The 12,420-nt window shown below is 40.0% G+C and overlaps 1 protein-coding gene across 5 annotated transcripts in view; it reads right to left on the reverse strand.

Moving 5' to 3' along the window:
• The window catches only part of NFKB1 (nuclear factor kappa B subunit 1), a 57,657-nt gene that overhangs the window by 16,417 nt on the left and 28,820 nt on the right, over positions 1-12,420 (reverse strand). For all 5 annotated transcript variants that reach the window (XM_061994216.1, XM_061994215.1, XM_061994219.1 and 2 more), the window contains 8 exons: positions 11,683-11,831; positions 9,979-10,142; positions 8,755-8,913; positions 6,779-6,883; positions 4,824-4,915; positions 4,103-4,241; positions 1,415-1,537; positions 254-343 (listed from right to left, as the gene is read on the reverse strand). In XM_061994216.1, the coding sequence (XP_061850200.1) occupies positions 254-343; positions 1,415-1,537; positions 4,103-4,241; positions 4,824-4,915; positions 6,779-6,883; positions 8,755-8,913; positions 9,979-10,142; positions 11,683-11,831 (1,021 nt within the window). The remainder of the gene's footprint in view (positions 1-253; positions 344-1,414; positions 1,538-4,102; positions 4,242-4,823; positions 4,916-6,778; positions 6,884-8,754; positions 8,914-9,978; positions 10,143-11,682; positions 11,832-12,420) is intronic.

Raw genomic sequence — 12,420 nt, forward strand, 5'->3', positions numbered from 1 at the left:
GAGCTACCAGTCACAAGAAACATGCTCGGTTTTGAAAGCAGACTTGAAGAAAGCTAAAGAGAAGCAGGGCAGTATAATCTACACAAACCTCTAGTCAAGAGGTTCTAGAAAAGAGACTGATTCTAGGGAAAACAACTAGCCCTCCCCAGCACACTTAGCTAGACCTGCAGGATACTTCAGCTGATATTGTAAAAGAAAATAAAGATGGTCAAAGTCAATTTAACTGTTGCAAGAATGACATTTTTATTGTTACCGTGTTTCATTCCAGCATTGGACTTTGTTGGGCCAGGGTGGAAATGCATCCCTCCAAAAGCAGAGTATCCATATGAAGGATAACTGAACCCTAAAGAAAGGAAAAAGGTTGAAAACTATTAGAATTATGCTCTAAAGCAATGAAAACCCCACCTGGAAGAACACTGAATCTAAAGAACTGAAATTTTGTTTTCTATATACCTTCAGCTTTATTCAATCTGACAAAAATAGATATTCCAGACTGAAGGTGAACTCTCCCCCACCCCTTCAAATATCCAAAGCAATTCTAGATGGCTGGCTAAGTGATACTCTCTATTCCAACACCCATAAGGCCACACAAATGTAGTACCACTAGTATGCTTCACCTAAAACTCAGCTAGGACTTCACAAGCTACCCCTAAGCTTTTGAATCTTTGGGATTACAACAGATTTCTACCCTGGTGTTATATGTTATTGATATGCTGCTAGCAATGGATGCCATGGTTTGAAAACTGCTGCTCCGTCCCTTGTTCTAAAAAAAAGGGTTCCCAAGGTATTGTGGTTTGGATGACATTTGCTGATCTACAGGTTTTTAATGCTCTGCTGAAGGAATCAAAGCAATGCTCTTACGATCCTGCATCTCAGAAACGCTCTGGCTTCAACAGATAGAGCACAATAGAAATTTTATTAAGTAGAATATCATTTTTTTTAAATAGTTCTTTGCACTAACAGTGTTAATTTGCCAGATTTCACTCCTAGTTCCAGAAATAATTAAGGACCTGTTTAATTTTAAGCAGCCGACATGGTACTTAGCTGAGCCATTGCATGAATTTCGGTGCCTTTGAGGCCCTAGGAATCAACAAAGCTAAGGTGTCATGGATTGCTGACTCAAACTCCCCCAACTGGAAAGGTATTATCTATCACTTAAAGCTTCAAGGAAGAGAAAAAAAAAGTCACCAAGAGCCTTATATCTAAGTAGGAAAGCAAAGGAGCTGATGAAATATTTAGGAAACAAGGAGATGCTTGACTGAAATGAGTAACGCTGGCACAAAGACAGGAGTGTCAGGTCTTATCTACCTAGAAAATGCAGAAATCCTCCTCACAGTTAAAAAATCACAATAAGAATCTGTCCTGCTCTCAAAGTAGCAGCTCCTCCCATCTCTGCCCTGAACTGCTGCCTTACCAGAGCCGGCACCGCCACCTCCCCCTCCGTACATGCCACCGCCTCCCACACCGCTGCCGCCACCATAGCCGTCGGAGAAGTTTGGCATGAGCTTCTGCCGCTTCCTCTGCACTTCTTCTTTATCTGGGTGAGAAGGAACAGGCAGGGTGAGGAGCCACTCTCGCTGGTGGCCACGTGCAGAACACGCTCTGTGCACAGGAAGCATTACTCAAGTCTACTAGCTGATAAAGGAAAACATAGAGTGCTGCAGAAAGAGGTGCCTTCTTTTACCTCCAAATAACGGAACAACTTTATAGGTAATGGAGCAGTGAGAACTCCTGTGAGAAACAAGCTAGTGCCAAGTTCCTTGCCGGAGCATCGGCATTGCTCGGGCCTGCGTGGTTTCTCCAGTTATATCAGGTGCCTTGTGCTCAGACTGGCAGGGAAATGTGCAGAGGTGTTGTAAGGGGCTCAGAGGTTCCTTCTGAAGTGTCTGATGTAATTAGAGCCTTAGAAATTTTATGCTGAGGCATAAAACAGCACAGGCTGGGGAACGTAAGCACAGGCTCTTCTAAGTAAATCTACTTCAGAGACGGACCCTTATCAAAGGGTCAGCAAATCTCAAGGAACTCTGATTTCCAACAGTGCAGAGCACCTGCAGCGCCCTTTGCACTTTTGTTTAAGGGGACAGATGACAAGAAATTGTGAAACCAACGTTTCCTTGAAATGATATACTTAAGATATCATAGAATCATTACGGTTGGAAAAGACCTTTAAGATCAAGTCCAACCACTAACCTCCAACTGCCAGGCCCATCACTAAACTAAACCACATCCCTCAGCACCTCATCTATGCATCTTTTGAATATCTCCAGTGATGGTGACGCCACCACCTTCCTGGGCAGCCTGTTGCAATGCTTAATAACCCTCTCAATGAAAAAGTTCTCCCTAATGTCCAATCTAAACTTCCTATGGCACAACTTGGGCCCATTTCCTTGTGTCCTACTAGAAAAGCCACCAGAATAAAGATAGCTTATTTCCAGGCAGGATGGAATACTATCTGACTATGCTTAGGCACAGTAGAAAAAAAGCCTAAGTATTCTATAGCTAAGTGCAAAATAATACTTAGCCTCCCTGGAAAGCAAAACACAAAGATTTAAAAGAAGTATTCCAGTGTCTGGGGAAAGTGAAAATGTCATGCCAAGAGCTACAAAAACAGGGATACAAACATTGCAGGGGTTAAAATCCAGAAGAACTGTTGAGGAAAGAATGAAATATCTTCCATTCATTAAACAATCTGGTAGTTTTCAACAGCTGTGTGACCAAAGGAAATTTCATGCACAGGCACATCAGTTAATGCATCAAATGAGAGAGCTGAATACAAATGAGAGAGCTGAATACATGAAACAGTCTCCTGGAAAGTACAGGTACATTATTATACATATACATTTTTTATATATATATATACACACACACACACACATGATCTGTAGGTATGTAGGCATGTATGCACCAGGCATACTCATGCCGACAAGGGAAGAAAACTCTAGAGAGCAATCTAGTCAGAGAAACAAACACAAAAGTGCACATACACCAGTCTAAGCTTATGTGAACATTTGCAGTAAGGGAAGAAGACGAATCCCTCAATTCTAATTTCACTATTATGTTGTCCAGGGGATCCAGACTCTGCAAGTTTTTGCAATTGCATGTTTTCTGCTATTTTATTGCAACAGGCGTAAAGTCGATTCACTTGGACATCAACTACCAGTCATCTCTCTTCAGCTGTCCTTAGTCCTTTACCACTGATGCAGAAGTATTTTACAGACTTTGGCAGGGTGTTGACTTCAACAGAGCTCTAAGTTAGGCACTGAAAACCTGCAAGATTAGGACTTAATAGTGTAACCTGCAGGCAGGTAAACCTCTAAGCAGAAAGATTGTCTTAGTACAATGAAACACTAATTCTCACTTGAGCCTCAAGGCATTTCCGTAACATTAACTTTATTGGTATTTTAAACTATGATTGCTGCTGTCATTCAAGTAAAACAGTCAAATGTAGACTTCAAAGGGCACAGATTTACAACTTTTTACTAACAACTTAGGAAGCAGGTCTGATGACAACTATTCTACTTCTGCTAAGTGGCCAACATTTCAGCACAAGAGACTGAAACAGCACTTTCCTTGCTCGCAGAAGCATCTTGAGCTTACCTAGCTGGTATAGACAATTGAGAAAGTAAAAAACATCAGTGAAACTGTGAGGCATGATGGTAAAGGAGAGAACAGCAAAACAGGTACTTTTTCCACCAGACACTAACCAGTCTTTGGTTTAAGGACTTACCTGAAAATACTGACAGCAAAACCTCCTTGGCTACTGTTTTGCAGAAAGTCAGAGCAAAAGAGTGCCATCTACTGCACACACAGAGGCAGGCCTGCACAGAGGGAATCTGGTACAGAGGGAGCCTCACTGGGAAAACACTCATCTGTTTACTGCCTACCGGTCCAACAAAAACCTACACACCCATTACAGAGACACCACTTTTTCTATTAGCTCTGCATAAACCACAGAGGCAAAGAGCCTATTTTCTAAAATTAACGACTACAGAAAAAACTCCAACCCTAACCCTTTAACCAACAAGTCCTACCTTATTTAAAAACATTCCTAGGGACCCTGCAGCTTCTGTTCCCAACATACAAAACAGGTTTCATGAATTACCTTTGATTTCCGGATAGTAGAGAAAAGGCTTTGGTTCACTTGTTTCCAGATCAGATTTTCTACGCAGTTGTACAAACACAGATGCTGGCTTTGTGATATTGATATCTCGATACTTGGGTGTTTTGAACACAATAGCAAACTGTGAAGGAAACAACCATAAGCTCATCTATCATGGAGCATGGGTTTTGGCAACTTTTCTTTTACGTGTGTGTTATTTTGTAGGAGTTGGTTCTTAGCTTGGGAGGCAAAAATTCTTAGCAGAAGGCTTCTACAACAACCAACTTCCATTTTGGTTTTAAGTTGCATTTTTGAGTTCAACCCCTAAAGCCTTTTGGGAAAGGCAGAACTGCCACACAGCAAAGTATCACCACCTCACATACATTAGTACTGCATTGTTTGTCATTCAGCACGTATCCTGTGGCTTTCTCAGTGTGTTCACAGGAGCTCTGAGACTTTTTTTTCATATATCCTATGCTACTTTACACTGGTGCATGCTACAGCAATCAGTCTGTCTCCCAATCTCCTTGCACTGTATTTCTAACCTGTCAAGGTACCTAAAGTACACCTTTAAAGAGTAGTTAAAATTGTATTATTGTAGGAAGTAACCAACAAAAGATAAGGTTAGTAAAGGATACTGATGCTGCCACCCAATTTACTAACTACAATATAATCCTATTTTATGGAGATGAACCATCAACAAATCACAAACGCTGTTACTTACCTGTCTATGTACATCTGTAGGAGAGAAGTCTCCAAAACCTTCCCACATACCTCCATTCTCATCCTCTTCATAGAAACGTATTTGAATATCATCTGCAAAGAGGGAGAGAAACTCTTTGGGACATCTGTGCATTTGTTTAACCTTCAGTTAAGTTTATTTTGGATAAAAGTCAACACAGTTATGTTTCGGCCGGATGGTAACATTATATCAATAACACATGAATTCACTTTATCTTATTCATTTTCCAAAAACACCACAAATAACCCATTTTTTACATCAATTGTTGATCAGCCTACTTCTAATGACCTCACTGAAGCTGCTCTCTATTTACTGAGCAGTGAAAGGAGAACTAGGTTCACTACCTCTTCCTATTCTATGGCTACAAAACATTCCAGAGGAGCTTTATTTGGAACAAACATGTAGGGAGGGGAGAACTTGAAGCATGAAATGTAGAAACCACTCTCTCTCCTCCAACAGTTTCAGTTCAAAAAACCGTAGCAAAACCTGAAGTGCCGCAGATGAAGTTCCGCTTGGCGTTGGCAGAGTGCCACTCTGGGGCTGCGGCCCGGAGGCGGCAGGAGCGTGAGCGAGCGGCACGGCAGCGGTGATCCCTCACCCCCCAACACAGCCTCAGCCGGAAACACCACAGTTGGCTTCTGTGCCTCTGAACAACTTTTCTTTGCTTCTCTTTGTAGGTTTTTATGGTTTTAGAAGCTGGGAAACACCACCCTAGCGTATTCCTTCCCCAGAACTTCTGGTGAGGAAAAACTAGAAAAAGCATATTGTCTCTTGGGGCGACTGATGCAGGACAAGATTTTGGAGCAGACAGATTGCTTCCTCTGATCCACTACTTGCTAGTCTCAGGACTGTGAACCACCACTTCCAGTCCTGCTGTCCTGCATGTTCAAGTTCCTTTAGGCAGAAGGCTTCTGAGAGCAATGAGGTCAGGGGAAACCCCATCTGGCTGAGGGGAAACCCCACTGAGTCAGACATTTATTTATTTATTTATATTGTGCACAGGAGTTAATGTTTCATCTCAGCCCTCTGATACCAGAGGCTATACACACTACTGAAGGTAGACGGGGTTTTTTAATAAAGTCCCTGAAAGTCCTCAAAGCCCTCTCTCTTTCCTAAGTAGTAGAAGAACATTTGCAAGAAAGAGGGGGTGAAAAAGGACAGGCTATATGACAGAAAATGTCAGCATGACTTTAACACAGCAGGGACTGATTCCAAACATGTGAGAGAGAACAGGGCACCCACTCCACCATGCAATCTACACCGGGGAGTCCCAGGTATGACTTAAAGCTGGAATATGCAAAGGATTTCCCTCACTCTCATTTCTTTCTTTTTAGTTCAGACCAAATACTACAACCAACCGCATTAACTATTATCTGCCTATCCAAAACCAAAGCATCTAAATCCACACTGCCCAATCCTGACACATTCATAGCCCTGAGCAGAGACTACAAAAATGAGTCTCTGAGAAGCAGCTGTTTACACTGAGTAATCATATTCTTAAAACGAAGTTACAAGCAGCAGTGCTGAACACATTCAGTTCCCATTGGTGGTTAACAGAGAATGCTCACACTTAACTCTTTATAATCAGGTACTCGGTAATCAGAAATGTTAGAATAATTCTGAGCAGGTGCTAGTTAATGGGAGTCAAACATCACCCAGGACCCACCAGCCACAAAAACCCCAGAACTTCTGCAAGGGCAGAAATTTGAGAAGAACATAGATGATTACATGGTCTCTGCAGAGGCAACACAAGCTGAATTTGCTTTGCAACAGACTATTTTGACTGACTGATTTTTCTGGACTGCCTTCCAGAAAGGCTGAGTGCTTTCAAATCCTGCTGAGCTACCTCAGCAGGAGAAGGCTAAGGCAGCACAGCAGGCTTTGTGTGTACTCCAGATGAACACCTTGGTGTGCCTTACAATGCTCATAACTCTTACCTTTCTGAACCTTGTCACAGAGAAGGTAAATCTCTTCCCCTCCTGTTACACATCCTGCTGTTCTGTCCATTCTTACAATTTTTAAGTTGGAGGCATTGGGAGCTTCTGTTGAAAAGAAAGATTAAAAAAAACCTCACTTTCATAAGCCATTTAGATTTCAAAAAACCCCAAGCACAACACACAGACACGCAATAGAAAGACAAGCTTTCCATAAAACGTCACAAATTTATCTTTTTTTAAACAAGATCAATAGTTTTTCATCCCAAAACCATAATTTTGTATCCTCTCAGCTTTGACCAAACTGTGAACTAGAAAATAAGGCCATTCCAACACCATTACTGCACTAGTAAAGCAACACAGCAGTGAACTGCATCTGCACTAGTACTAATTTTATGACCACAGTGCATTACAAGAGGATGTATTTTTTTTTTCTCTCCTTTCTTGACAGCATGACACTCTTAAGAGTTGTTCCCTGTGTCTCACTATTTCAGTGCAATATGCAACTGCTTGACATTGGCTTACTTGAAAGCTTTGTCCGTCCCTGGCCAACATACCAGACTCTGATAAACAAGCCCACCTCCACAGATCTTAGTAGAGGCATCAATGGATACCTGTTGTCCTGAAGACAGAACTATTATCTGATAAGTAAATGCAGCTGTGATAGATAGTTATGCTTACACAAGTTGTGTCTGCTCTGTGGAAAAGCCCTGAATGGTGCCAACAAAGAGTATCGGAAAAAAAATCAAAACCCGAGAAAAATATTTTGGAATCAACAACCAAGAATTCAACTTGGGAGCTCAGAAACGAGTAACTGACGTGTATGTTGCAACCTAAACCAGCAGAAACATGCATACAAAATTTCCCCTCTGTTTGTCTCCTTAGCTGGAGTCAAAATTTTCATGTTCAGATTCAGAAGGCTAAGATAACTTCATCTGGTTTTATACATATGGCTTGATACATGCTCTACGCCTCTGCTGATGCTTTGTCCTTCTCTGCCTCACAAATATGCTCCATAATTGTGCAGGAGTGAGATTGAGTAATGAAAACAAAATGGAATCCATCACTCTTTCTAACGAAAATCAGGATTCCTTAAAGACACTGCTCGGTAAGATTGTGTTTTCTCATCCAGAAAAGGCAGGTCATACCATAAGAACAGTAGATATCATTTCACTCCGTGCACATATACAAAATGCCTGCATTGCACTCCTATGCTCCACAATTAATAGCAAGCAACACGCTATATTACAACAGTTGCATTTAAAACCTTTTCTTCTAGACTTTGTCCTTAAAAGGTGATGACATAGACATGACTGTTTCACAAAGAAGATATAATGTTCTGAGTCATTACAGAATGACTATCAGGAACGTGGTAATCCACAGCTACACAGAGGAAAATTCAGGCAGTAGAAAGGGTGCAGGTAAGACGAGTAAGTATAATCGGAAGGCACGAGAGAAAACATGAAGTGAGAAGATTCACTTTAAGAAAAACTACTGACAAGTCTAAAGGAAATGGATTGAGAACTCTGGTTGTGTTAGTCTCACAAAACACAGACAAGCAGCTGGCCAGCAAAATCCAAAGGTTTCAAACTCTCCACTGGGTTGAAGCAAAGGAATGCTTTCCTCGTATCTTTTGTGGCAAGGCTTTGTCATAGAAAGCAATTGAAGAATTCAAGCGCTACTTATGAATGCAACAAGAATTTATAAAAATCTTTGTAATAAGTGTGGCAAGATTAAACACGTTACCAGCAAAATAAAATCTTCCTTTATGACTTATATCACCATCTCTTAAAAATCATAATGATACCACATGTACTTGGATAGATGTGGGACCAATTATCCATAGGCCACCTTACTTGTTATTGATCAAATAACAGGCAAGCAGCAGGGCTGGATGAGTCGTACATAATACCTATATATCATTTGTGAATGTACAGAAGCTCCTTATGAAAGAGGTAATTAAAGCCAAATATACTTACTGCTGTCATATATCGCATCTGATATAACAGGATCAAGTTTCCGTGTGAAACTACCATTACTGTCAGGGAGAAAGGCTGTAAACATGAGACGCACCACACTGAGATCCATTTCTTTAGTCTGCTGTATGGCTGCCTGACGAATGATTTCTCTTTCTCGTTCTGGAACCGATAAGCAGACAGAAGAATTAACACAAGGAGTAGGGGACCCATAATAAAACAGAGTATTTGCCAAACATTACTATCAAAAGGCAACAATAGCGAGTTTTCCTTTTGATTTAGTATCCATCAGCTTCTCTCATGCAGACAAGAGCAGCTATTTACAATATACTGTGTTCACCTTGCAGTCTGGGCATCAGTTGTTACTTAAGGTAAGGTATATAATTATAAAGACATACAGAAAAATCATAAAATCGCAGAATGGCAGGGGTTGAAAGAGATCACAGCAGGTCCACCTAGATCAAGTCACACGGGAACATGTCCAGGTGTGTTTTGAAGACCTCCAGAGAAGGTGACTCCACACCCTCCCTGGGCAGCCTGTACCACTGCTCTGTCACCCTCACAATAACATAGTTTTTCTTTATGTTTAAATAGAACTTTTTGTGTTCCAGCTTCTTTCCATTACCCCTTGTCCTGTCACTAGATACAACAGATAAAAGGGATGTCCCAACCTCCTGACACCCACCCTTTAGGTATTTGTAAATATTAATGAGATTCCCCTACAGTCTCCTCTTATCCAGACTAAGATGGCTGTTCTTTGCTCTCAATTTATAAAGGCTGCAAAAGGACAAAAGGCTGGCACCTCTATACAGTGCCTGAAAGCAAAGTAGACTACAGGCTTTATAGAGATATGGGTGAAATGCAACTCAATGAAACAATTTTCTCAAAAGAAGTCCCCAAGTTACTTAAGGATATCATATTTTGCAGCAATAATGCAAAATTACTCTATCAGATGTAGAAACAGAGTAAGAACAACGAAACAGAAGTGCACAGGTGGGTCCAGGCAGCTATGGAAAGTGGTTGCTCCATTCTTATGTGTGTGTTGACAGCAAAGACTCACTCTTCCAGATTCCCTAAAAACGGGGCAACAAAACACCACTTCCTAAACCACGGTCATAAACTGTTGTCTTACCAAGGCCTTTTCCTGGCTGAGAATCTGTATTTTCAGAAGCTAAACCTGTTTTTAGTAAAAAGACCTATTAAAACTGGGCCATGTTTTCTACATACCAGTTAGCTGTCTCTCTCCACATCCTTCTGCCTGCAGATAGCCAAGTTCAGGATGCACCAGGAGTCCTGGGTTGTATCCTTTTTTGCAAGCATCAATCATGCGTGTTTCCAGGGTTTCAAACACTTTCTTCTTTGTGACATGGAGTATTCCAAGATTTGAAAACCTGACCAAATTTTGATTGAGAGAAACATTAATTCTTTATGCTCAACCTGCAGCAGATGGTCTCTCTTCACAGAAGCAGTTACACAACTGAAGTCAATGGAAGGGCTCTATAGGCTTACTTAGGCACCATTAATTCTTGAGGGAAAATTTTGCTGCAAGAAAAATTCAGTCAAGCTCATAAAACATGTAAAATGTGCAAAATTATATGGCAGCTATCACAGGGGTGCACAGGAATTTCCTGTGGCGTAAGTAGCAATCTGTCAAGTTTCAGACTCACAGTGTGGAAGCAACCTCAAAACACCTGAAAATCTGTTTGTCAAACTTTGTTTGCTCTGCCTTGGCAATGACATTAGTATATTAATCTACATGACTACTGTGCAGAGCAACTGTTCAGAATAAGCTCTATCCATTTAAAATTACTTGGAGAGTAAGCTAAGTAGTTAAAACCAGTGCCTTTTCCCAAGGAAATGTTTTAAACAAGGCTCTGGACATTCAGCAAGATTCTTCAGGTATCATTTGAATGAGAAATTCCATAATGTAAGATCTGCTTTTGTAAAAGTCTTCTGGTACATTGAAAAATCAATTAGATCTGGAAGTACAAAAACAAGACAATAATTCAATTTTCATGTGGGTCAACTGAGGATAAGAAAGCTGTTTCTAAACATCTCATGAAAAACAAGACAAGTTAGAAAATGAGCCAAACTTTTCAAGATGAAAAGCAGCATTTCAAATAAAGCTATTAAAATTGTTGTGCTTGGTAAAGTTAGTGCACTGGGCTTGGACATCAAAAGTTACAATTTAAAAGAATCTTGCTCTCCCAACCTTCTCAGCTTTTTAAACTTCATCTTCTTCACCAACAAAGACATTCTTGAGATCACAGAACTGAAACTTGCAGCCAGCATGAAACCTGATCTAAGCCTGAAAACGTAGACAGGAGCCTCAGCTCCATTTACTGATATAAATAATTATTCTTTTAAATTAAACAAAACAGTCCAACTACAATTTCACTACAATCTTGCTGCTTTAAACTTTAAAAGTTTGACTCATTTGATACTTTCATGTTCATACATGTCTTGCTTTAATTTCAAATTTACTAACTCTATTTTCTTAATGCTTTTCTCTTCACTATATTCTTATTGGTAGATTTCAGTCAGAGCAAAATATTGACCAAAATGGTAACAGAAGCTTGTCTTCAGTGACTTTATAGTCCCCTTCTCTTTGCTCAAAACTACCTACATTTTAAAGAACGGGCTTACACTATAAATTTGGACTGTACACCAAGAGATTGAAACTCTACAAATTCTAAGTGAAAATTACTTGCTTAAATCCATTTAGCTTGCTTAGGGCAAATTCTACAAAGGTAAACAGAAATCCCATTTACTTTTCTATTTAACAACATAGAAAAAACCCACATATCAGAGCATTAGGACTAGTGTTCCACTTAGCAGCCTCTCTGTAGTATTTCTGTATTGCTTCTTACAGTGTTTATGCTTGATTCTGCCTCCCTCAGTCCAGCTTTACAAATGGGCTGGCAGACTTACCCTACAACCATATCTTTCGGTCCTGCATTAACTGTGCATACTCCATCTTCACAAAATTTCCCCACCAAGCTGTGCGCGTGTAAGTGGACGTATTTCCCATTAGTAACTAACTGGACGATTACTTTTGCGGGTCCAACATAATTGCAGATCTGTAAATAAATAGATGTATTTTTAAAAAGTGGTATTGTCTCTGAGGCTCTTAAAAAATGGAACAATTAATGATTCCAGTTAAGTATTTTCCATCAGCTAAGTACAATTGAACTTACATAGGACAAATGTGTATGTATTTCCCTGTGACATACAAATGACAAATTAACTGTACCACACCATCACAAAGAAAACATATATATACATGTATTTATATATATTTAAATGAAATTTGACAGAAATGTCAAGAGTAGTGACCAAAACAGAAATAAAATAAAGCTAAAGGAAAGCAACCTTCTATTTCCTAAATCATGAATCTCAGTTTTACATTCTGGACAGTTAGTCCACATTCTTCTCCTTACACTGAATTAACGATAACATTGTTACATGTTAAGAAGGATACACAAAAGGCATGCATTTAACAAAAAGCCCTGCATTATCCGGCTCAATTTGAAAACACTTAAAAACATTAATACTATTTTAACTAGTTTAAAACATCTTCGCCTCATTATGATGACTCTTCAGATAGAGACTTTAAAGTGAAAAGGTATTTTTTTTAGTTCAGTATGCTACACCAACATATATTACCTA

This window comes from Colius striatus, chromosome 3 (assembly GCF_028858725.1).
Source record: "Colius striatus isolate bColStr4 chromosome 3, bColStr4.1.hap1, whole genome shotgun sequence".
Taxonomy (NCBI): domain Eukaryota; kingdom Metazoa; phylum Chordata; class Aves; order Coliiformes; family Coliidae; genus Colius; species Colius striatus.